This window comes from Cladophialophora immunda, assembly GCF_000835495.1.
Source record: "Cladophialophora immunda strain CBS 83496 unplaced genomic scaffold supercont1.1, whole genome shotgun sequence".
In the NCBI taxonomy this organism is placed as follows: domain Eukaryota; kingdom Fungi; phylum Ascomycota; class Eurotiomycetes; order Chaetothyriales; family Herpotrichiellaceae; genus Cladophialophora; species Cladophialophora immunda.
Genome location: NW_015622541.1, coordinates 1,002,890 through 1,025,435, shown reverse-complemented (window position 1 = coordinate 1,025,435; position 22,546 = coordinate 1,002,890). Strand labels below are relative to the sequence as shown.

At 53.8% G+C, this 22,546-nt stretch overlaps 9 protein-coding genes across 10 annotated transcripts; 6 read left to right on the top strand and 3 right to left on the bottom strand.

Annotated features, from left to right (window-relative positions):
• Nucleotides 1-150: 150 nt before the first annotated feature.
• Nucleotides 151-3,530, bottom strand: PV07_00308 (uncharacterized protein; the record flags this gene model as incomplete). The annotated part of the gene is made up of 4 exons (XM_016386745.1): nt 3,053-3,530; nt 1,442-3,000; nt 981-1,389; nt 151-921 (listed from the first exon to the last, which is right to left on the bottom strand). Exons 1-4 carry the CDS (start codon nt 3,380-3,382, stop codon nt 151-153), a joined length of 3,069 nt encoding a protein of 1,022 aa, XP_016253673.1. The 5' UTR covers nt 3,383-3,530.
• An 889-nt stretch (nt 3,531-4,419) lies between these two features.
• On the top strand, nt 4,420-7,069 carry PV07_00307 (uncharacterized protein). Its single transcript, XM_016386744.1, has one exon. It carries the CDS (start codon nt 4,867-4,869, stop codon nt 6,784-6,786), a length of 1,920 nt encoding a protein of 639 aa, XP_016253672.1. The 5' UTR covers nt 4,420-4,866; the 3' UTR covers nt 6,787-7,069.
• On the bottom strand, nt 6,947-8,536 carry PV07_00306 (uncharacterized protein). Its single transcript, XM_016386743.1, has 4 exons — nt 8,227-8,536; nt 8,020-8,119; nt 7,623-7,753; nt 6,947-7,426 (listed from the first exon to the last, which is right to left on the bottom strand). Exons 1-4 carry the CDS (start codon nt 8,227-8,229, stop codon nt 7,235-7,237), a joined length of 426 nt encoding a protein of 141 aa, XP_016253671.1. The 5' UTR covers nt 8,230-8,536; the 3' UTR covers nt 6,947-7,234.
• Nucleotides 8,537-8,656: 120 nt separating this feature from the next.
• On the top strand, nt 8,657-10,105 carry PV07_00305. Of its 2 annotated transcripts, XM_016386741.1 has the most exons (3): nt 8,657-8,960; nt 9,054-9,220; nt 9,282-10,105. In XM_016386741.1, exons 1-3 carry the CDS (start codon nt 8,757-8,759, stop codon nt 9,919-9,921), a joined length of 1,011 nt encoding a protein of 336 aa, XP_016253669.1. In that variant the 5' UTR covers nt 8,657-8,756; the 3' UTR covers nt 9,922-10,105. The 2 variants fall into 2 exon arrangements, with proteins under 2 accessions (XP_016253669.1, XP_016253670.1); XM_016386742.1 differs by having other exon boundaries at nt 8,657-9,220.
• A 1,477-nt stretch (nt 10,106-11,582) lies between these two features.
• On the top strand, nt 11,583-13,862 carry PV07_00304 (Ras-like protein). Its single transcript, XM_016386740.1, has 3 exons — nt 11,583-12,492; nt 12,572-12,686; nt 12,740-13,862. Exons 1-3 carry the CDS (start codon nt 12,481-12,483, stop codon nt 13,252-13,254), a joined length of 642 nt encoding a protein of 213 aa, XP_016253668.1. The 5' UTR covers nt 11,583-12,480; the 3' UTR covers nt 13,255-13,862.
• Nucleotides 13,863-14,083: 221 nt separating this feature from the next.
• PV07_00303 (uncharacterized protein) lies at nt 14,084-14,911 on the top strand (the record flags this gene model as incomplete). The annotated part of the gene is made up of 1 exon (XM_016386739.1): nt 14,084-14,911. One exon carries the CDS (start codon nt 14,084-14,086, stop codon nt 14,909-14,911), a length of 828 nt encoding a protein of 275 aa, XP_016253667.1.
• Nucleotides 14,859-16,018, bottom strand: PV07_00302 (uncharacterized protein; the record flags this gene model as incomplete). The annotated part of the gene is made up of 2 exons (XM_016386738.1): nt 14,859-15,552; nt 15,603-16,018. 2 exons carry the CDS (start codon nt 16,016-16,018, stop codon nt 15,012-15,014), a joined length of 957 nt encoding a protein of 318 aa, XP_016253666.1. The 3' UTR covers nt 14,859-15,011.
• An 844-nt stretch (nt 16,019-16,862) lies between these two features.
• Nucleotides 16,863-17,883, top strand: PV07_00301 (uncharacterized protein; the record flags this gene model as incomplete). Its single annotated transcript, XM_016386737.1, has 3 exons — nt 16,863-16,935; nt 17,035-17,602; nt 17,685-17,883. The coding sequence occupies 3 exons, from the start codon at nt 16,863-16,865 to the stop codon at nt 17,881-17,883; spliced, it is 840 nt and encodes a 279-aa protein (XP_016253665.1).
• A 420-nt stretch (nt 17,884-18,303) lies between these two features.
• Nucleotides 18,304-22,460, top strand: PV07_00300 (uncharacterized protein). Its single transcript, XM_016386736.1, has 2 exons — nt 18,304-19,779; nt 19,953-22,460. Exons 1-2 carry the CDS (start codon nt 18,480-18,482, stop codon nt 22,226-22,228), a joined length of 3,576 nt encoding a protein of 1,191 aa, XP_016253664.1. The 5' UTR covers nt 18,304-18,479; the 3' UTR covers nt 22,229-22,460.
• Nucleotides 22,461-22,546: the final 86 nt, after the last annotated feature.

Here is a 22,546-nt window from a genome sequence, read left to right as displayed (position 1 = left end):
ATTTCTGCCATTTAGAAATGGCGACAGCACGCCCACCCAGTCCAGCACCGCACAGCACAGCACCCACCCTGCCCCCAGCTTGAACATGTTCATTTGAAAATTAAAAAAAAAAAGAGGGAAGAGACAAACAGACAAGACAACGGTTGACGTCTAGAGGACGCCGACCCGATCGCCCTTGCGGACGGTCGGGCCGGGTCCGTCCAGCACCGCAGCGAGCGACGCCGGCACCGGCATGTTGGCCACGACGGCCTCGATGCCGCCAAACACGTCCTCGTCGGAGGCGACGCTGATGTCGCGCCGGTGGAACAACCCGTCCCCGTATTGGGGCAGGCGGACGGCAAAGGGACCGCGGGCCTCCTTGCGCGCGCGGCCCAGGGCCTTGCGCTCGCTGATCTTGGCCGAGGTCTTCAGCTGAAGACCCCGGACGGTCGCGACCGCGGACTCGGGCGCCCGCAGCATCCTCAACACCTGTGGGAGGGCGTAGAGGTTCTTGACGACCACGTCGTCGGGGAGGCAGAACGCGTGCACGCCGACGTCCTCCACGATGCCGGACCACGCCTCCATCCCCGAGTCGCGCAGGTAGAAGCACTGCTCGCATGTGGCTGAGAACTGGACGGTGTGGATGTGGGCCAGCACGAGGTTGTATTGCGTGCGGCAGTCGTAGAGGAACTCGACCACGGGGCGCAGGCCACGGGCTTTCCACTCGTTGCTGAAGCGCATGACAATTTCGGGGTTGAGACGTGCGGCGTTGGCTTCGTGGACGAGGAAGTTGTTCGTGGCAGTGACAAGCATGAGTTCGATGTCTCCAAGAATGCGTGCCTGGGTGGCCGGATCGAGGGACACGAGAGTGCGAGGTGCAGTGGCTGCGGCACTTTCCTCCATCCACCGGTCGACTTTCTCTTCCTCGGTTGCTTGTTGAGACTTTGTTCAAATTAGCAAGAAGTCGAGACGACGTGCGAATATGTTGGCCGGCCACTTACCACAAAGGGATGTTTCAAGAAATCGCTGAACTTCCGGAGGCTGTTCTTGCGTTTCTTCTTCTCCACTGTCGGACGATTTGTTGGTGTACCATATTTCACCTCTTCAGAGTCACTGCGCTTGTTCATGAGATTCTTGATTGGAGTGAAGATGTGTGACTTCGAGGTCTGGCGGCGGTCAGGCTGCGCGGGCTGAGGCGGCGGCAGAGAGAAGTTTGAAAATTGTTGACGGATCGAGGATACAATGTGTTCAGGAACTGCAGGTGGAAGGCCACGAAGGTGCTCGGGCATTTCTCCACGGATGGCAAAGAGAGGTTCTGGTGCAGAGACGGCAGGAAGTACAGCAGGAATTTCAGTGGTAGGATTGTCCATGAATGGGTTCATATTGGCAATGCTAGAGTATGTGATCGCCCTTCTCAACTATCAGTTCCATAACCATCACCTAACTTGGGAAGACACCTTACGAGAGTGGTGGCTGTTCTATCTTCTGAGGCTCAGCTGCATGTGCGGCAAATGGGTCTTTGGCTTCGCGAACAGGCGAGAGCTGGTGTTTGACAGGGACCTCTTTGCGCTTGATGTGATGAGAAGTCGGAGCTTGAGAGTCATACTTGAGATCTGCTGAAGCAACAGTGTTGTTGAGCGTTGCAGGTCTGGGTTGACGAAGATGAGGCAGAGCAGTGTGAGCTGACAGAGATCGCACGATTTCGCCAGGACTGAGCGGCAAGGGCTTGTTGTAGTCCATGATGTATCTTGACGCAAGTGAGCGCTGATCGATGGTTCCGTCAAGTCCAAAGTGATATGGCTTTCGCTCTTGCTCAATAGGAGACTGCGTGCTGACGATGGTCTGTTCGGTTGGTGATGTGACTGAAGCTGGGACCGTGGATTGAATTTGATGTGAGGAACTCTCAACTCTGGATTGTTTGGCTTGGCTAGAACTCGATTCGGTCCGAAAGAAATTCCGCATGATTTCCATCCAACTGTTGCGTGAAGAGTCGCGTTTCTGCCAGACCGGCGTGAGGCTGCGTCGCACAATCGATCTCTTCCTCTCCTCCACCACGGCCTCTTCATCACAAGGAAGGTTGATTTGCGATGAGTGTCTCTTGCGAACCTTTGGAAGCCATATTGTCCCATCGAAGACTCTGGCTTGCCGATTAACAGCCCGTGCTCTCTTCATAGGCTCAGAGCCGTCACCAAGGGGGCGGCGGGCGAATTGTTTGAGACTGTCCGAAAGTTTGCGCTGTTTCTCTGCTGACTTGTGGTGCTCCGCAGGCTCTTCCTTGTCGGCTTTGGTCGAATCTTTACGAGGCTCGATGTTGCCCGCCGTTACAGGGCTAGAAGTAGCTGACATGCGTTGACTCCCAGGGGTCTCACAAGAACCAACATAGGTTGGACTAGACAATACATGCGACGACGGTGAGCTGTCTGCCTCGGCACCACAATCCTTGCTGGGACTGGTATCGTGAGAGGAGCTGATCTGCCGAAGAGTGAGGATTTCGCCGTGGCCGTCTCTCAGGGTAGGCTGTTGCTCCGAGGATGACTGGCGGGATGAGAGCATCTCGAAGGAGACCAGGAGGGCTGGGTCAATGCCTGCATCAGCCAATGACGGATCCACTTCAACAAAGTCTTGCTGCGAAGAGCCACTTGCTGATTGTTGGGTGACATGCGATCCTCTAACCGTGTGAGGCTGCTCACTTGTCAATTGCTCCGACGCCAGCAAAGTTCTGGTTCTCTGATGGGAATAGGTGGTGGAGGGGAGTCGATACGAGTTCTCTTCATCCGAGTCTCCAGGTTTAGCGAGGTCGTCACCGGGAGTAGGCTTGGTTATTCTGTTCTGGTTGGGACAAATGTCCACCAGCGCGTTTCTTTTCCCGGCCTCTTCAGCTTGACGAGCTCGCTCTAGTTTCTGAGCTTTTTCGGCTTCGAGGATGAAATTCCTTGCCTTGAGCTTGCGAATGTGTGGTTGGGTGGGTTGCTGCAGGACAAAACTCCCCACTTTCGGAATGAAAGGGTTGAGGGCATCATCCTGGGAGTCATGTCAATGTCATTGCCTCTGTTCAAGGGCTAGGGATACTTACATTTCGGTGTCTCCAACTGTGACGCCATGAGCGCCAGACGTCTCCATCATCCCCCAAGCCGGCTGCGGTGCGTTCATCTTCGAGGAGGTCTTGCAGCACGCTTGTCACGTCGGGGAGACCTGCATATCCATATCGCTCAAGAATCAAGCTGTACACCTCTTCCATGCCAAAGGAAAAGGGATAGACAGGCACGACTCGCTCGCCGACTTCTCGCAGGAAGAAGCGGCATTCTTCTTCGTCGAAGCAACCAAGATCTTCGATTCTGTTCGCATTGTTGAGCAAGGGCGAAGGGATCGTCGCCGTCAAGATGCGACGACGCGTAATGTCCATGATGATGGATGACAAAAAGCAACGCGAAAAGGAGAGTGCAGAAGTGAAAAGCGTGTCAGCACAGCAACACGATCAGGACATGATGCAGACAATACAGGAGTCTCGACAGAATCGAAACAAGGAAAGCAAGTGCACTGACAGAGGGAGGAGATGAAAGAGTGACACCTCGACCAGTCTGCAGAGACAATGGAGTTGAATGTTTTGGTCGAGATGCAGACTGTGCGATGAGTTGAATTTGTCGCAATGATATCGCTGCCGGTGCGGTCGTGACCTCTCGCCAAGTTGCTTCGGAAGATTCTTTTTGCGATCCGAGTCCGAAGGCGACGACAAGATCACAAGCAGGTCAACCACAGGCACGTGCTGGCTGAACAAGGGCAATCTGTTTATTGTCCTGTTGAAGTATTTGGCGGCGTTGCAGCTAAAAGCAAACCATTCACTCACAGATTTGGTTCAATTCATGCTCTCAATATCCTGCTCTTCACCTCAACGAACCAGTTCCCGGGTCACCCATATTCACCTCGACTCCATTGCGCCTGTCTCATTATTTCTGTCTCTGACAGACAGATGTGCCCAGCAATGTTCCTTCATCCAAGATCAGGCATGATGGACTGCTCCCTTGGAGGTACAGTGCTTGTGCCAGGTAGAATGTCATACCGTCCAATCGTCCAATCGAGACATACAAGCAGAGTCCATCTTCGCCAGCTACATCACTAACCCACTCATCCCAGTGATCTGTGTGTCCAATGTGTGAGCAAGCATGAAGCCGTGATAAAGGGGGCAGCTGAGCAGCCGGTGTGTTGAAGTTGAAAGAAGGCTGAACTCTGCCAAGGCGCTAAGTGATAGTCACGTGAAAGCCTGCCACCGCCGACCCCTGAGAGGTCATAGTCACGTGATGAGTTGAGATTGCCGACATTGCTATCCGAATCTGCGGGGGACTACCGCGCTCGCCGCTGTCTGACCTTCGTGCTTCCTCCATGACGTTTTCAGCTCTCCAAATAACGTCCTCGATGGCCGCCACTGGGGCTTCTCAGGCGTTGCCAATGCCTGGATGGTGGTTGATCAAATCAAAAGAGCCCCCAGGAAGAGGATCTGGGCCTGCTCGGGAAAACACCACACCTTGCCCTTTTTACTCCATACACCCGTGCAACCCGCCTCCAGCTCTCAGGACCTTGCCAGCGGCAACAATTTCGGTGACAGGTTCGGAAACGGCCACTCTCTTCGCTTGACCCTCACACTTACCTGGCCCCGTGGACCGGGCCTCCAGATATCTGCCATGCTCCGAAGCCGAGCATCGCGTCTTTAGGATTGATTTCATAAATTGGCCCTTTTCCTCCCACTTCTCATTTTGAAAGTCATCAACTTCGTCCTCTGTGTAACAAGCCTAGCGGAGCTACAGGGTGCGCCGTTTGTTTGCTTTGTGTCCACGTTACATCTTGACCGCGCCTCCCGCTTCTTGTCTTCCACTTTCCCGACCGTACCTCAAGATGCCTTCAGAGATACCCTTGTATGATATTGTAATCATCGGCGCTGGTCCAGTGGGTTTATTGCTTTCAGTGTCGTTATCACGATGGGGTTACAAAGTCAGACACATCGACAACCGCCCTGTACCAACAGCGACCGGACGAGCCGATGGCATTCAACCGCGGTCGCTTGAGATCCTCCAAAACATGGGACTAAAACGCAAGATCATGGCCCATGATCCAGCGCGAGTTTTTGAGGTGGCCTTCTGGGATCCCGCGCCTGGCGGGAAGATCGTGAGGACGGGTACTTGGGCCAGTTGTCCCGAATTCCTGGACGCTCGATATCCCTTCACGGCACTTCTTCACCAGGGACTGATTGAGAGAGTCCTCATCGAAGATCTTGAGAAGAACGGTACCAAAGTCCAGAGGCCATGGACCATCACTCGTTTCGAGACCAACCACAAGAACCCAGAATATCCTGTCGAGGTGGACCTGAAAAACCTTGACAGCAACGTCACCGACACCGTCCGAGCGAAATACCTCTTCAGCGGCGAAGGTGCGAAGAGTTTTATTCGTGAACAGCTGGGTGTTCAAATCCGACACAAGGACCCGATTTCCCACGTTTGGGGGGTTATGGATGGTGTTGTCCGCACCAACTTCCCCGACATCAAGATGAAATGCACGATCCACTCAGACCATGGTAGTATCATGGTTATCCCCCGCGAAAACAACATGGTCCGGCTGTACATCCAGATCGCCAGCTCCACAGACCCCGACTTCTCACCTCGAAAGACAGCCACCGTGGAACAAGTGCAGGCTGCTGCCAAACGCATCTTCCACCCTTATTACTGCAACTGGGACCGCGTGGAATGGTACTCGGTCTACCCGATCGGCCAGGGAATCGCCGATAAATATACGCTGGACCACCGCGTTTTCATGGGGGGCGACGTGTGCCACACACACTCCCCCAAAGCCGGGCAGGGCATGAACACAGCCTTCCACGATGCCATCAACTTTGCATGGAAAGTACACCTGGTCGAATCCGGCTTCGCCTCACGGGACATCCTGTCTACATATGAAGTCGAGCGGCGCTTCATTGCCGAAACGCTCCTCAACTTTGACAACAAATACGCCGCGCTCTTCTCAACACGGCAACCCACGTCCTCGGAAGTAGATGACGCGCACAAGCACGATGGAGGCGAACACAAGAACGATTTTGTCGAGATGTTCAAAGCCAACTGCGAGTTCACTGCTGGATTCGGCGTTGCCTACAACCCAAACATCTTCAACCACTCGCTGGAGCACCCCTTCCAGCATCCCCTCATCATCACCGACAGCCAGAAACTGCGCCCCGGTCGGATAATGCCACCCTCGAACGTCACTCGAGTCGTCGATGCCAATGTCGTGCATCTCGAAAATGAGATCCCGTTCAACGGGTCTTTCCGCCTGTTCATCTACGCGGGGCTCTCTCAGTCGCCCAAGAAGGGGGCACACAAAGCTCTGGTCGACTTCGCCGAGAACCTCACGGCAAGGGACTCGTTCTACTCGAGATTCGGGTGCGAGGATCGCCGGAGAGACAACCACCACGACATGGACAATCCGCACTCGCGCTTCTTCTCGCTTGCGCTAGTCCTCGCCGCCAAGAGACCGGAGATCGAGATCTCCGACCTCCCCGACGTGTTCCGAGACTACTCTGGCCGGGTCTACGCCGACGACCGCAAGGATATCAAGGTGCTGGACGCGAAGGCTTCAGCCCACGCGAAGGTCGGGTTGACTGGCGACGAGGGCGCCGTCGTGGTTGTGAGGCCCGATGGACACGTCGGCATCGCCGTGCGCTTGACCGAGGGGAAGGGCACGGTCGAGGCCCTGGAAGGATACTTCAAGGGATTCATCGTCAGGACCGGTCTGGGCGGCGGGGCCGATAGGGTGAGATCGCAGTTGTAAGTCGTGCACCAGCACACTCGCGCAGCGATGTTTTGTTCAAGGGGTTGGGATGGGATGGGATGGCAGCCCGTATGGGCAAAAACAACACAAAGAATCAATGGACGAGGATCTCGACGTTTTCAGAGATCGCCGGAAGAGTCTCGGGGGTATCTGGCTTAGCCCATATCGTTTGCCTTGCATGTCATGTCGGCGTTGTTCAAGCTTTCTGAACGACATCAGCTTTTTAATGTAAGCAATGAAGAATCGTGAAATAGCGTATCGATTCCGAAAAACACTGTCCCCAACCGTTTGTGATAGTTTGCATCCGTTACCGCGTCTCTCAATCTCTCCAGCCTCGCCACCCGTCCGCTAATCCAGCCATACATCCATACATCTATACGCACATTCTCATATACGTATATACACATATACATCTTCTTCGGTTCGGATCTTCGGCGGCAACCCGTCCTCAATCCTCGCCCTTTAATCGGCCCTCGATCTCCTGCAGGTCCTCCGCGTCGGCGATCTCCAGCACGCGGTTCACCTCGGCGGTCGAGCGCATCAACTCCACCGCTCCAGCGTAGCTCATCCGCATGTTGGGGTTGCAGTTCACGGGCAGGTAGTACAGGAGGACGTAGGGGACGGATTGGCGTCCCGAGGCCTGGAACAGGGAGAGAGAAGTGTTAGCATTTCAGCATAGACTGCGGACTTTCAGGGAGTGAGATGCAACTAGTAAGCCAGTCAAGTGTCTCGTGCTACCGAGGGGGGGATTGTGGCTATGTTGACGTTGTGCCACGGTGGGATGGTTGGATGATAAATTTTGAGGGAAAGCAACGGAGCAGAGGGAGGAGACGCACCAATGTTAACGGATAGCTCAAGAGGATAAACCGCGGTGACGAGTCGGGGAGTTCGTCGGCCAGCTCGAGCATGTCGCTGTACGTGTCATCGGAGGAAGGTTTGATTTCTTGCGTCTTAGTGTCGATCTGGTCTGTATCGTTTTGCAATCATGCGGCACAGTCAGTGTTTGATCCCAGCTCTGCCTTGGGAAAAGTCAACGCGAAAACACCCTCGTCAGCCGGGCTTCGCAAGTCCTTCGAATACTTGGGATCGATCGCAACCGTCCCAACCCCATTGGAAACGGGGATTTCCCTAACTAGACCATCCAGCCCCTCTGAGCCAAGTCTTCCCTCTTTAAAGTCGCAGTATCGAGATAATCGACGGATATCAAGAGAACACCCAGTTGGAAACACTCACAAATTTTGGCCAGAGGCGTCTTCGCCCGGGAGGTGCCTAGGCGGAACTTGCGCAGCTGGTCCTTGGTCTCCTGCGAGAAGGTATAGAGCCTCGATTCTGACTGGTTCGGTCAGTGGGGAAGCGAGAGAGACAACAACGCTGGTGTTGCTGTTGGACAGCTGGGCAAAAGCCTAGGAATAGGCGCCAGCGTGAAAGGGAGAGGAATACCATGTTCGCTGGAATTCAGCTCACTCGGACTCTACCAGGACCTGTGCCGGGGGGATCGTGGTCTATCCCGTAGGATCCGATCTGCTCGTCGCTCAGGGGAACCGAACGGCAGCGATGTTGTTCTTTCCCGTGTCGACGGTCCGAAGGCTCAGCCTTGTGCAGCCCTCGATCTTCCGCTTGCGGAGCGCTTGAGAACGGAAGAGCCAGGCGGAAAGAGTCCACGCAGATAGCAGGTCGATTCAGAGATTTCACACCGGGAGATTCACATCACTTAGTACAAGTTCCAGCGTCGCGAGAGGTTTCGTGCAATGGAGGCAGTCAGCATCGGAGTATGAGATGTATGGTGGCAGGCTGCTGTGCCGTGGTGGTCGATGGTGGGGCATCGCAATCCTTCCGCCGGCTTATCGACCTGCGCCCTGTATTAATGACCCTTCGACTTGCACCACTTTCTCAATGCAAAGCTGCCGTCGAGACTCCACGATCCTTCCCACCGCATCGCCTTCTTCTCGCTCTCTCTTTCTCGGCAATCAATGTTCTCTCGCCTCTCTCTGATCGCCAGACACCTCCTTCGACCGCTGCCAAACTACGCGCACCGCTCTTCTGCCGCCTTGTCCTCGTCCTCTGCCTCCAAAATGACATCATCCAATGGCGACTACACCGTCTCTGCGCCCAACAAGGGAATGATACATACGGCAGGGTGTATAGTGATAGGAGATGAGGTCTTGGGTGGAAAGGTCAGATCGGGCCCCCTACGCCTCAGAGAGTCGTCCGCAATAGTTGGCTTGGGGAGAATGGCAGAACTGACCGCCTGCGCACGAGCGTGTTAGACCGTCGACACCAATTCCGCATATTTTGCCCGCTTCTGCTTTTCCCTAGGGATGCAATTAAAGAGAATCGAAGTCATCGCGGACGACGAAGACGAGATAATAGAGGCTGCGCGGCGCATGTCGAAGAATTACGATTTCGTGGTGACGAGCGGCGGGATCGGTCCTACGTATGTCGTTTTCCCCGTCATACGCCTTTGGGCCGGCTGTGCATCACTGACAAACGCGAAGGCACGATGATATAACATACCAGTCAATAGCCAAAGCTTTTGGTCTGGAGCTGAAACTACACGAGCCGACCATGGGCAAGATGAGGAAATACTCTAGACCTCACAAATCACAACCAGATTTCGACTGGGATATACCTTCACCGGCCTTGACGGCAAAGATGCGCATGGCTCAACTACCAACAGACCCTAATATTCCCGACGAGGAGCAGGTTATATATGTCAAGGAGGACCTCTGGGTCCCGATCTCGGTGGTCAACGGTAACATCCATATCCTGCCTGGTGTGCCGAGGATATTCGAGACGCTGTTGGATGGGATGAAGCCTCGCATTCTTCCTCGTCTGAAAGACCCCGAAGGGAAGGGAATGTATCGGATGCTCTTTAGCACTCCACTTGCGGAGAGTCAGGTTGCAGATTTCCTTACTCAATTGGCTGCCAAAGTCGAGCCCAAGGGCATCAAGGTGGGAAGTTATCCTCGATGGGGCAAGAATAAGAATGTGGTAACCCTGGTGGGTAGCGATCGAGAATACATGGACACTTTAGAGGCCGAGGTGGCCGAGGGCGTCAAAGGCATGAGGGTTAGAGTAGAAGGTGAAGATGATACGGACGACGAGACCGATGTGAGAAAGGACAAAGATGCATGAGGCCGTTCTAGAACCATAATGATCAACCCGTCCGCATCATCTTTCCCGAAATATACGTCATGGTGGTTTCTTTTCCGCTCCGTCCAGACTACCAAATCTCGATACGGATCTTGCAAGCGAAGTCGTCGCAGGTATCAGGGGCTACCTCATGCAAGATGTTGCCCGGGTCACTAGTGTGCTATGCGTATCGAATGGATTTCTGGAGGAGACATCGTCAGAGTTCGCCTCTGTTGCTCGTACACAGGATCTAAACTGCTGGCATGTCACGCAGGTGAACGATAGTGGCGGGTGGGAGTGACACATGGGAACCCACGTGGATCAAAGCTTCGCGGTCAATGCACGAGATAGCGTCGTGGTTGCTCTTGTCAGGTCCGTGCTGGTATCATCGTCAAGCCAGATGGTTGCCGGGAGTGGCACAACTGCAGGTGGAATTCGACGAATCAAGCAGACTTCGGATTTGGGCAATTTTCCAGAATGTCACCCTGACCAAGTGGATATCTCAAGGGGGTATGATGATCGGCAGTCCATCATCCATTGCCTTGCAGCTGTTCCAAGTCCGCTATATCTTTCAACTGCTGATCATGTTCGGGCTGCTGGGGGCAGTAGAAGATCGAATCGATGCCGGTTCCAACAGCCTTGACGTGAATGCCTTGAGTCAATGTTCGACGGACTGCCTCCAGCCAAGACCGACTGCTATGTGGGTTGGCTTCCTCGCTTCCGACAGGGGTAGGGAAAGAATGACAACTGTGGGCGGCGATGACGCTTGTGGTTGGACTGGCGTGCGAGAACGACGATCGTGCCGCGCTTGGCCATGTTGCCATGCGGACGTTGGGTCTGTCAAACAGAGGAAGGGGACAGAGAAGAGAAAACCGTTATCTCGAGTTTCTTCTTGCCCCTGCGGCCTGGAGGTAGTGTGATGCACGGAGGCCCGATCGCATGGAAGCCACAGCGTTCGAGGAGGAAGGTTTCTGGGTCGTTGACCAGGGATAGAAGCGCGGTGCTAGGGGAAGCAAGTTCAGGACGGCGTGTGAACGGGCGTGATGGGTCGATGAGCCGCCGAATCAACGGCTGGTAGAGGCATCAAGGGCCAAATTTGGCTGCAACTGGGCGGGCGGGTATTCAGCGGTTACCGCCCACCCGGTTCTCCTGGGTAGCCATGGTTGGTTCAAGGGTCCATGGGAATGGGATGCATTCTCTAGCACTAACATGGGCACCACGCTAGGGGACATGTCCCATTGCCTTGTCGGCCGCACTCCACCAACTGGCGGGCGGCAGGTAGGCGAGCGTGGGTAGGGGCGTTCTTTTCGGTAGAGAATAGGGGGCGGATGCGAAGGAGAAGAGCACACAAATGATCGAGACATGCACCCGAGGAAAGGCGACGCGATGGATGGTGCATACATGGCAACGACGAGAGGTAGATCGCAGCAGCCGCAGAAGAAGAAGAAACGAGAGAGAGAACATCCGAGCAATAGTACCCGTAGGCACCCTGATGGCCCTGTTGCTGGTTATTGTTGTAGTCTTGCGAGCGTCTTCTAGGTACTAGCACCGAGTACCACGCCAGACCAAGGGAGGCCGGAGGCAACAGACGAGTTGCCTGCTATCGGTTTGGCGTCTCCCTCGCCTTCTCTTCTGGTCTTGGATCAACATATTTCTCCCTGCTTCAACGGCCGCCTTCCCGAATAATGTATTATTGAGTCTTTGCCCAAAAGATAGTTTTGTTGTCGCGAGAACAGAAACGATAAGACTTCAACTACTCCGTGTTTGGTCAACCAAAGTCTCAAATCGCCCCTCCCATCGCACTCACACACACGCTCACGCACACACTCAAGCCTCCCCCAGCAGCAGCTGGTGTGATAAAGTGGTTGCAGTGCCTCCTCTTCACCCTTCCATCCTTCCCACCTGGACCCCTTGTTGGCTCCTCTCCCTGCGATCCTGGACCCCGGTCCCGAACTAGAGTCTCAGTCCACATCCACACCACCTCAGTACAGCCACTCCCAGAACCTCCCTGGCGTGCTAGACTCCTCCTGCACCTTGACCCAAACTCTCCACAGTTCGTTCTTCGAGCACGACTCACCATCGCTGTTTCCGTCAGTTCCTGGACTCTCACACGACGCTTCTAAACCTTCACCCTACGAACTATCCTCAACCAAGCCTTGCAAGCGAACGCGAACCCCTCGAAATATTGCTGAGCTATCGAAACCTCCGTCTCTCTTCCTCCTCGCCTCGTCTCTGGTAACTTCGCAAGTCGCCGTTACAAAGTGCTTCAACACTTCTGTTTCACTTCGAGCTACGGAGGACGACCGTTCAACCACTGTCTCTCTTCTGCCCGCCTGGACCGCTTCCCGTCGATCCCTATCACTTTCTCCGCGAACGGAACTGTTCTCGCCTGCGCCCTTGCCCATTCTCGTCGGAGATCCTTCAGCCGAGCCCTCCTGTATCGCATTTTTGCACGCTGAGCATCCCAGTACCAGGATAAACGCCACCCTGACGTTTTTGGAATACCTGTCTCTGGCGAGGTTTTTCATCCCGAGACCCGAGCTGTGGCTGTAGCTCTCTGTCATGGCTTCAAAGGTGCTTCGACCCCGATTTTACACCTTTTTCCTCCTTGTAACCACAAGAAAGAATGTCACAACTAACGCAACCGTTCCAGTTTCTGCGCGAATACAAGCTGGTGGTGGTAGGAGGTGGAGGCGTGGGCAAGTCGTGCTTGACCATCCAGCTGATTCAAAGCCACTTCGTCGATGAATATGACCCTACAATTGAAGGTGCGGATAGATCACAAATACCCAAAAGCTGGGAAGCACGCTGACAGGTCTAGACTCATATCGCAAGCAGTGTATGATAGACGATGAAGTTGCCCTCCTCGATGTTCTGGACACGGCCGGTCAAGAGGAATACTCGGCTATGAGAGAGCAATACATGAGAACCGGCGAAGGGTTCTTACTCGTGTATTCGATAACCTCGCGCCAATCGTTCGAAGAAATCATGACCTTCCAGCAACAGATCCTCCGTGTCAAGGACAAAGATTATTTCCCCATCATTCTCGTGGGCAACAAATGTGATCTCGAGTCGGAAAGAGTGGTTTCAAAAGAGGAGGGGGCTCAGTTGGCGAGACAATTTGGCTGCAAATTCATCGAAACATCTGCTAAATCACGAATAAACGTTGACAATGCCTTCTACGACCTCGTTCGCGAAATTCGAAGATATAACCGAGAGATGTCAGGGTATCCCGGCGGCGCGCCAGGGCTTGGGTCTTTAGGCCCTGGTCAAAAGATGGAGATGGATAACCACGCAGAGAGCGCAGGCTGCTGCAGTCGGTGTGTGGTCATGTAAAGGGGATGGGGACTTAAACAAGAGGCGGCCCGGGACACGACACCAACCTCATACACCCCACAAGCGAAAGGGTTGCTGGGGCTCTATGACCGCACGGAGTTAAGAGTAAAGAGTGCATATGTCTCTCGTGGAATGGAACTGGACTGACTGGTTTGGCTTGCATTTTTTTTCTTGGGGTGCCCAAAAGTCGTTGAGAATCAAGATTTCTTAAGGCTTGCGCCGCAAAATTGAAAGATTATCTTCTTTTACATATTATTGGGAGGGGAAAAGGAGGGTTTGGCAGTCATGGAGGATGATTCTGCCACGGCGTTTGATTCTTATGGGATGCAAGTCATACACCAGATACAGAAAACAGACATCCCACAGGGGAGAGGCGGAGGGAGAGGGAGTATTCCTCAAGGCAGCCATCCAACTCGCCTTTCTCCCAGAATGAGATCTTCAGTACTGAAACACAAGTCTCGTCGCTTCGAGTGTCACCTACCGATATCTACTGATTCACTATGATGTGCCTCGTAGATATCACAACAGTAATGATATAGTGGCCGACCATGGTGGTGGTGATGATAGTTGGACCAGCTCCGCCCTCGCATTGGCTGTGGAACGTCTCCTTGGTTCCTTCTTCACTGGCATCCTCACATTTTCTGTCAGCATCATTCGTGAATGTGGAAAAGTTGACACTGAGACTCGAGGCAGTGGGCTTTTATTTTACATGTAGCAAACCCCTTGAAAGGATCGTCTGAACCACAGACCAGCCTTCTCTTTGTGTCCTTGCGACACCACGCCTTTGAACAGCGGTCTCAGGAATACAGGAGCATCAGCGGCTATCAAAATGGCATCAAAGGCTGGAGGCATCGATGATGGGCAGCCTGAGGAAGCATCCAAACCTAGTACTCTTGCCACCAAGCGCAATGCCTTCGCCGAACTCATGTCTCCCAAACACAAGCACCCAAAGCCACATGAATCCAAGCACATAGGTAAGCTCAGCAACCCAAACGATCCACGGAATGGCCTTCTCGCGTACATCTTGGAGCCGACCAAGTTCTCCTCCGATATTGTCATTCTATACAATGACAAGACAGTGTTGGTTCGCGACGCATTCCCCAAGGCTACAGTCCACCTACTTCTTCTGCCACGAGACCCAGTGAAACGAGAGCTCAATCCCCGTGATGCTTTGGACGACCAGGAGTTTCTGGACATGGTGCGGACGGAGGCCACTACAGCTGTCAAACTGGCAGCATCTGAGTTGTCGAGGCTGATCGGTCCTTACTCAGAATCGTGCAAAGCTCGTAATGCTGCAATGGAAAGCGAGAACCCTCCAGACGAACTGCCACCTGGACGAGACTTCTCCAAGGAATTCAAAGTAGGAATCCATGCGCATCCATCGATGAATCACCTTCATATCCACATCATCAGCCGGGACATGCACTCGGCTCGACTGAAGCACCGGAAGCATTACAACAGCTTCAACACAGACTTCTTCATCCCGCTCGAGGATTTTCCGCTCGCCAGAGATGATGTCAGACGCCAAACAAGTTATCAGAACGCGAACTTGACGAAAGAGTACAAGTGTTGGCGTTGCGGAAAGATGTTTGGGAATAAATTTACACAGCTCAAAGCCCACCTTGAGGAAGAATTCAATGCCTGGAGGAAGGAATAATTGCTTCGTCACCGGCATCATGGTCGGGCAAGAACCTGCGCCAGAGTCTGCCGAGTGGACGGATGATGCAAAACCTCGTCCTCGCTCTGATATGACGCCTTCATCTTCCCTCAGTGCCAGGATATCTGCCCCTATCACGGTCGCGGCTGTAACTTCTCGTCGGCACAATCCGCTCTCGCCGCCCAGGCCCATCGTCACCCACATCAACAAAGATTCTTCCCGGGTGAATGACTTCGTACTCATACTGCGGTCCTGGGCTTCGGTTGCGGCGCCGGCCTGTATAGCTGGCTTCACCCTCTCCAGTTCTGCCATTCTCCGAGCGTACCTGGGTGACTCCCCTTTCCTCAACCCCTCGAAAATATTCACCAGCTGCGCTTGCGCGTCGACCTGGAGTCAATATGCTACCTGTTCTCGACCTCACATTACGCCTTCTGGCGTCTCCAATGCCGCCACTGCCACCTCCACCTCCACTGCTGCTAGAGCTGCCACGTGCGCTTCTTCCACGACCCGCTGGGCCTGTCAACTTGTTCAAGCACCGCTTGACCAGTTCATCGGTTTCAAAGACATCTCTCTCGACCCTGCGGATCTGAATACGTTGAACTTGATTCAACATGTCCTCGACAGCTGATTTACTTTGCCACCTGGCAGGAGTCAGTCCAATGCGAAGTACGGGTGCTAGAATAGACCCCACCAGATGAAGCGATGAGCGAGGTCGGTCCGGTAGTAACGAGGCTGTTGGTCGGGAGCAAATCCAGCTTCGGCCAAATCCACCCGGTCCCTTGTCCTGGTCTTGTCCGGTCTAGCACGGGGTTTCTCTTCGATATCGCTTTCACCCCAGTAGTCGCCTTTTTGGACCTGCTCTGCGCGCAGCGGATTTCTTATAAGAAACGGACGTTCAATATTCTTGAATTGTTGCCAGATCTTGTCGATTGAAGATTGGAGGAGTTGAGCGACTTCCCGCTGCTTCCGCGTCCGCTTGCGCAGGGAAGGGAAGACACCATACGGATCTCCCTCGCGGCATCGATAGCGGAGGAGAGCTCTCTCTTCCTCAAGTTCTTGTCGAAGATTCCCTAGCATGAGCGGGATCGCCGTGTCAGCTTTCCGCATTGTGGATATCAGATCGCGGTACACCCCTGCGATATCATGAGATTGTGGCAGTAGCTGTACGTCCCGGATTCGATGACGCACCCAATAAGGTTGCCAGTGTGATGCCAAAGGAGATGAATCCAATGACTTGAGATGCTAGAGCGATGCTCATTCTGACATTTCAACAGGCGCCGGTCCAAGCACCAAGGCGTTTCCTAACGCAAATCACAGCTTCTTTTGTCCTCAACTTTGCGTGAAGCATTGACAGTCAAATTGCACCAATTGGACGAGCTGGTCGATTGAACTGCACGCCACTGACAGCGTCGAATTCAGGGGAGCAAGTGGAAATGCTCCAATCTCAGATTCCTTGAGGATGCATGTTTTAGACAAAACGCCAACGAATTATGATTACAAGATCGACTGTTCCGCAAGGCCCGCGCGTGGTTCCAAGTGAACCCTTGACGTTTCTTGTCGATCCTGCTATGCCACAGGAGTTTGGCCGCTCGCATCCGGGAAAAGTGATCCAGCCTTAGATCGCAATCTGCCCCACAGGCCGTTGCATCCGCCATCTTCGACGTATGGGAGGTTTCTTTTCCCACGTCAAAGGGAAGATGATCTGCTCGGCGAGCCTCAGGATGGAGGACTCGTCGGCACGAGCGCCGAGATATAAAAGGATTTCTACTGTCCGCGACCGTGATTCGCGGGGTCATTTTGCCCATGACGGCATTTCCTCCACTGATCATCTTGATGTCATGTTCACATGGCAGGAGAAGAAGAAATTCCGCCAGCCCTTCGTGTCTTCCAATGGCTCAACCACATCTATAATTGTTCAGCCACAGGGTTCCTTGCAGTCTAGTGAAAGGCGATGTCGGACAAGCCACAGGCAGCTCCAACTGCCTATCCGGCAAGCCCGCTGAAGGAACAGAACCAAGAAGGCGGTAAAGGACTGGATTCGAAACTTGCGCCAAATGCAAACTGGACGTAACTCGAGTTCTGGGACGACGAAGGGAAAGCCCCTTTTCTGAAAGATTATGAAGGCCGAGGGTTGCTCAAGGACAAAGCCGTGATTGTAACGGGCGGGGATTGTGGCATTGTACGCGCCGCTGCCGTGCTCATGGCACGCGAAGGTGCCGACATCACCTTCGTCTATCTCCCGGAAGAAGAGGAAGATGCCCAATGGACAAAAGCTCAGATCGAAAAGGCGGGCCGGCAAGCTCAACCGCTTGCTCTGGATGTCACTTCGGAAGAGAACTGCAAGAAGGTTGTCGAGGCACACATGAAGAAATTCGGCAAGCTCTCTGTCCTCGTCAACAATTCGGCGATGCAAGAGATCTGCAATGACATTCAAGACATCAATCTCGGGGTTGTGGAAAAGACTTTTCGCACTAATATCCTGAGCATGTTTGCCATGGTCAAATATGCACTACCCCATATGAAGCGCGGATCGAGTATCGTGAATTCGAGCTCGGTGGCTGCATACATGGGCAATCCTCAGCTCTTGGATTATAGCTCGACTAAGGGAGCGATCACAACTTTCACGCGGAGTCTGGCGCAGCAGCTGGCGCCTAAGGGTATCAGGGTCAATGCTGTTGCACCTGGAATCATGTACGTTCGCCACAGCTGTCTCGAAAAGACCTCTTTTCTGTCGCATCGTTACGCATTACTGACCTTCTCTCTGCGATGATAGTTGGACTCCTCTTCAGCCTGCTACGAAAGGCAACCCGCCTGAAGCAATGAGTGCGCTGGGAGTCGAGGAGGCGCCGCTCCAACGACCGGGTATGCCTGTTGAAATGGCCACAGCGTACATATTTCTGGCGTCACCTCTGGGATCATACTTCACGGGTGAGACCATCCATGGCACGGGTGGGTTGGAAATGCACGGATGAACCCCAGTATGCCCGAGAATACCCCAAGAATGGTGATGGACGGGTAGATTTCGATGCAAATGCGAAAGATATGGCCACTGGGAGTAGTTTTGCCTTCCATGGGATGATCGCCGGAAGATTCTTGTCTCGATACCCGTCGAGTACACCGTGCTATGCAGGTGCATATTCCACAGGGATATTCAACCAACTACAAGGCTGCGTGGCCCGAAGCGAGACGCTCTCACTGCGCCTCACAATCCACCCACTCTAGTCTCGGCTGCAATCCCACCTGCAAGTTATTGGCACATTTCCGGTATCCTGCTTCAGACAGTGCGTCGCTAAGCTCCGCCGCCATTTCGACTGATCGATCCTATTTGTGGAACTTGTGCAGGGCGTATTCATTGTTGCTTACCTGGTCAGCCTCACCGGGGCCAACATGTCACGGACAGGACTTGTGACTTTTCTCTTCTCTTCTTCTCAGCCTCATCTGCCTTTTTGTTGAGGATTTCAAGTTACAAATTCAAGCCCTGTCCACAGAGCGTCTTTCCAGACCTAGGCCATTTAACTGAGCATATTTGGAGCTCCGACCTTCGACAGTGTGTGCTGATTGTTCAGCCATGGCTTCGAGCTCGCGCGAACGAGATGTTCACCCTCCGGGAGAGCCTGTGGCGAAATACCCCGTCCTTAGTGAAAGCGACACCACCGATACATCCACCAGGGCAATGGATAGCCTCAATGCGAGAGCCTATCGCAGTCCCATCCAGTCGGAGGACGTCCTCCATACCGTTGACAACCGTCCCAAGCGGCTTTTCTCTGCTAAGGGCGACGAATACAAGCCTCGAAGTGAGCCGCGTCGGGTACGCGTCGTCGACGAGCTTGACGAGTCTTCGGAATACCAGCTTCAGCTGGCTTGGGAGCGTTGGGAGCTTAACCGTGAGGCGATTCAGGAGTTTCCGGAGCGTCGGCATCGTCGGGAGCTTCACCGTGTGGAGATTCAGGAGCATCTGCAGCGTGAGAGTGTGGAGCTTCGGGACCGTTTGCAGCGTGAGCGTCAGGAGGCTCGGAAGTCCCAGGGGCTTCGAGGGCTTGGAGATCCTTTACCTGTAGAGCCCCGGGAGCGTCAGATTGTGTGGCGTGACCATCTGGAGCGTGATCGTCGGGAGCGTGAGCATCAGGAGCTTCGGGACCGTTTGGAGCGTGAGCTTCAGGAAGCTCAGGAGCTTCGGGAGCTCCGGGACCGTTTGGAGCGGCAGCGTCAGGAAGCTCAGAAGTTCGAGGAGCCTCCAACGCTTGAATATCTTATAGCTCTAGAGCGTCGGCAGCGTCAGCTTCTGTCGCGTGAAAAGGTTGGGCATCAAGAGGCTCAGACACGTCTCGAGCGTCTGGAGCGGGCGAAATACAAAGCGGGCCATGGTGAAAACGTCCACAGAGCCACTGCCAGCGAAACAGACAGTGTGCATGACCCTCAATCTGAACGTCAACTTCCTCAAAGCAGGGAGTCCACTACAGACCAGGCCCAGGCCGACGACAAAAGAGGCTTGCAAGGCGACCACTCATCTCACGGTACGATTGCTTCAGACTCGGAGGAAACTTCAGGAGAGAAAAGAGAGCCGCAGACGGGAGAACCTGATGAAGTATTTTCAAATATTGATCATGTAGTCCGATTCGCTTTGCGGGGCTCCAAGGCCCGCGGTGTGTCAATACGCTTGCGCTGGACCTTTTTCCAGGCCTTGGAAGGCCAGTTCGGCAAAGGAGACATCAAGGTCGAGTCAATTGTCACACTCACCGGTTCGGTTTTGCGCGCACAAGCAACAACATGCGGCGACTACATTCGGACAACATGGCCACGGCATGGCCCCTTTTTCATTCGCTTGCTGCAAGGCCTTTGGGATTCGTACAGGGCAAACTCGACACAAAGTAGGTTGAATCTTCAACTCTGCGTTCAAGAGCGCTTTCGGCGTTGTCTTCAAGGGGAAGGAGACCTCTTATGGACCAGATTATACCCTTTCACAGCCCGAACCCTTTTTGTTACTATGCCTGATATCTCCCCTTGGTCCACTGAGTCCAAGCTGACCTCTCTTTGCCTGCAGGGTTCAGTATCCCGGTTGGGGGTGACGGGAGTCAGATAGTCACCGGTGATATCCTTGGGACCAGGGTGACAATGGAAGTCATCCAGGACAAGGACATGATAAGGAAACTCGTTCAGATGCTTGCCTGGGCCGGAGCAGCAATTAGTTCTTCTGACGACATTGAAAACGTCGCATATTGCCACCCGGACCTCACTGTCAGCCGCGGAGTTGTTGAGTTAGACTTTCAGAAAAGATCGCTGCCTGCCAACACCGACTCCTGTTGGATACCGCTCTTTTCGGGTGCGTCGATCGCATATGACTTCCCTATACCTCGACGGCAGGATGAGGTTGGACTCGAAATCCCTCTGCAGATTCTGGCCGCTCTGTTGGGCGCCGTTCGCGCTGTCGAATATGACGGGGGAGTTGTTATCAAGGGATTCTCCAGCATGATTATCCCCACCGAGAGAACAGGTGAGATAGTCCAATGGCACCTAGTTGCCAATGCAAACTTTGCGCAGCGTCTCTCATATCGTGACGGTCTTGAGCGCTGCCCAAGGCGAGCTTTAATGGACCAAGTCGACTTTGAATGCCTTCAGAAGACCCGTGCGGTGCTTGGTTGGTGTTCAGCGACACGTTGTTTGCTGGGCAGCCGTGATGCCGACTACGGGTCCATCGATTACTCGGGTGCAAAAGAAGCCGGAAGGTCGTTCAATTTTGCAGGAGGAACTTTGGGCTTTCAGCAATTTGGCGTGGCGCAGCTCGATTTCACCCTAGGGCCAAAGGACGGCAAATGCCACTTTCAGCGAACCGGTCCTTACCAGAGAATAGTCAGCGCGGCAGAAAAGACTTTGGTTGTCCTCTACGACACGTCGGATGAACGGGGATGGCTTGTACCTGCCTCAGAAGTCATCCTGCATATGTGCCACCACCGTAACCAGGTCGAGCCTTTTGAGATCGGCGGTTCAGCAGTTCTGCTACCTTGCACCAAGGCCACGGGACAGTCTGCTAAGAAGATACTCTTGGAAAATGCGTCGCTTGACCTCTGTGACCCCAGCTTTGAAAAGTACACCTTGAGGGACCTTATCTTGAACTACTGGTCCCTCCTTGAGTTTCTACTGGACCAGAACGTGAGAAGGGATCAAGCCTCAGGTAATGCCATGCATATGCCCCTGCACGAGGTGCTTCAAGGCTACGAGTACAGGTCCGTGGTTGAGGAGCGCTCTCCTTTTCGGACAAAGCAAACAACCCTCAGAAGGACTTGTGGTGGCTGGCCGGCTCTAGTACGAGATGTGGATGCTTTGGTTCTTTTCGCCAGTGGATTCGAAGACATACTACGTCCTCTGAAAGATGACCAGTTTCACCATGTATGCCTCAAGTGGCGGAGTATGCCCAAGGAGCACAGCTATCTCGCTACGACGGTCAAAATCCTGCAGGATCTCTATGAAGTTGCTGGCAATCGGCTCCACAGACAATACCTTACCTCAACTCAGCTACAGTGGGTGCAGGGCGCCTCAATGTTATTCGAGCCTTGCACCTCTCCAGGAACATTCCGATGTGACTGCGTGCGTCTGCAAAAGATCGGGCGAGAATCGCACTGGCACAACAGAGCAATACCTCCAGCCCCGGTTCTTGACGGGCTCGAGAGCGGTGCGGTGATTTTTGGACAGTCCTTTGATGCTCCGACAAGAACCAGACCAGCGTCGAACGTGCCTTCAACGAAAGGGCTATACAGCCAGCCAAACTCGGTCTTTGTCCACGCTGAGGATAGAGAACCGCCTCGAGGAGACCCGCGCGGTTCTACGAACCACGAGCATCGGTTCCCAGGAGACACTATCTCAGCCTCGCGGACTATCACTGTGGGGACAGCCCTTAGGCACAGTGCTTATGCAGGAGTGCGTGCCTCTTCGGTGCAGTCGCCCCTGGACTATGGAATCGACGAAGTATTGCCCATACACCAATTGACAGCCTCCTCTACCAGGAACCAGGAACACCGTGAGAACTGTCTAGAATCCGGCTCCCGGGCCGGAGGCAAACGTAGCACAGAGTATTTTTCACACGGGCGTAGCGAGCACAAAAGAAGAGACCAACTTCAGTACGATATGCGGGCAATCAGTCTGAGGAATGAATCTGGCCCGCTTGGAGAACAACCAAGGCTTCCCACAAGGGACGAACCCCCTGCAGGCTACACATCTGCAACGCTGTACTCGCGAAGGACTTCTAACGGCGGTAGGACAGATATGGATCCATTGCCTGGAGAGGCGGATATTGTAGTGCTGCCGTTGCGGACGTTGCGATAGGAGCTAGACGGATGGAACTTGGTGCATGAAAGACTGACATATTGGACTCGAACTCTGCTTATTAGAGAGATTCCTCTCGTTGTCCTTCTGCCTGGCTGGATGCCTGGAGCTAATGCTCTAGTTCTGGAGCAATAAACGCATCTCGTCCATTCAGGCTCCGGCATTTTTACAAATGGAACATTTCGCCATCCAAAGGACCCGCTTGGGTGACCATCATAGAGACGCGCCCTACAGAATACATACGTGCATGCCCGAGCCAGGTAGTTGTACGTTACCTCGATCAGAATGCAGAGGGCAAGCCACGGGCAGGAGTAGTAT

What these genes read in the sequence shown, in the direction of transcription:
- PV07_00304 (XM_016386740.1), top strand. An exon ending in ATATGACCCTACAATTGAAG is followed by an intron (nt 12,687 to 12,739) that starts GTGCGGATAGAT and finishes TGACAGGTCTAG; the next exon opens with ACTCATATCGCAAGCAGTGT.
- PV07_00307 (XM_016386744.1), top strand. Translation starts at nt 4,867, where the DNA reads ATGCCTTCAGAGATACCCTTGTATGATATTGTAATCATCGGCGCTGGT.
- PV07_00305 (XM_016386741.1), top strand. Translation starts at nt 8,757, where the DNA reads ATGTTCTCTCGCCTCTCTCTGATCGCCAGACACCTCCTTCGACCGCTG. An exon ending in ATGAGGTCTTGGGTGGAAAG is followed by an intron (nt 8,961 to 9,053) that starts GTCAGATCGGGC and finishes CGAGCGTGTTAG; the next exon opens with ACCGTCGACACCAATTCCGC. An exon ending in AGCGGCGGGATCGGTCCTAC is followed by an intron (nt 9,221 to 9,281) that starts GTATGTCGTTTT and finishes ACAAACGCGAAG; the next exon opens with GCACGATGATATAACATACC.
- PV07_00300 (XM_016386736.1), top strand. Translation starts at nt 18,480, where the DNA reads ATGGCTTCGAGCTCGCGCGAACGAGATGTTCACCCTCCGGGAGAGCCT. An exon ending in CAGGGCAAACTCGACACAAA is followed by an intron (nt 19,780 to 19,952) that starts GTAGGTTGAATC and finishes CTTTGCCTGCAG; the next exon opens with GGTTCAGTATCCCGGTTGGG.
- PV07_00306 (XM_016386743.1), bottom strand. An exon ending in GACGCCTCTGGCCAAAATTT is followed by an intron (nt 7,754 to 8,019) that starts GTGAGTGTTTCC and finishes AAAACGATACAG; the next exon opens with ACCAGATCGACACTAAGACG. An exon ending in TGAGCTATCCGTTAACATTG is followed by an intron (nt 7,427 to 7,622) that starts GTGCGTCTCCTC and finishes TCCCTGTTCCAG; the next exon opens with GCCTCGGGACGCCAATCCGT.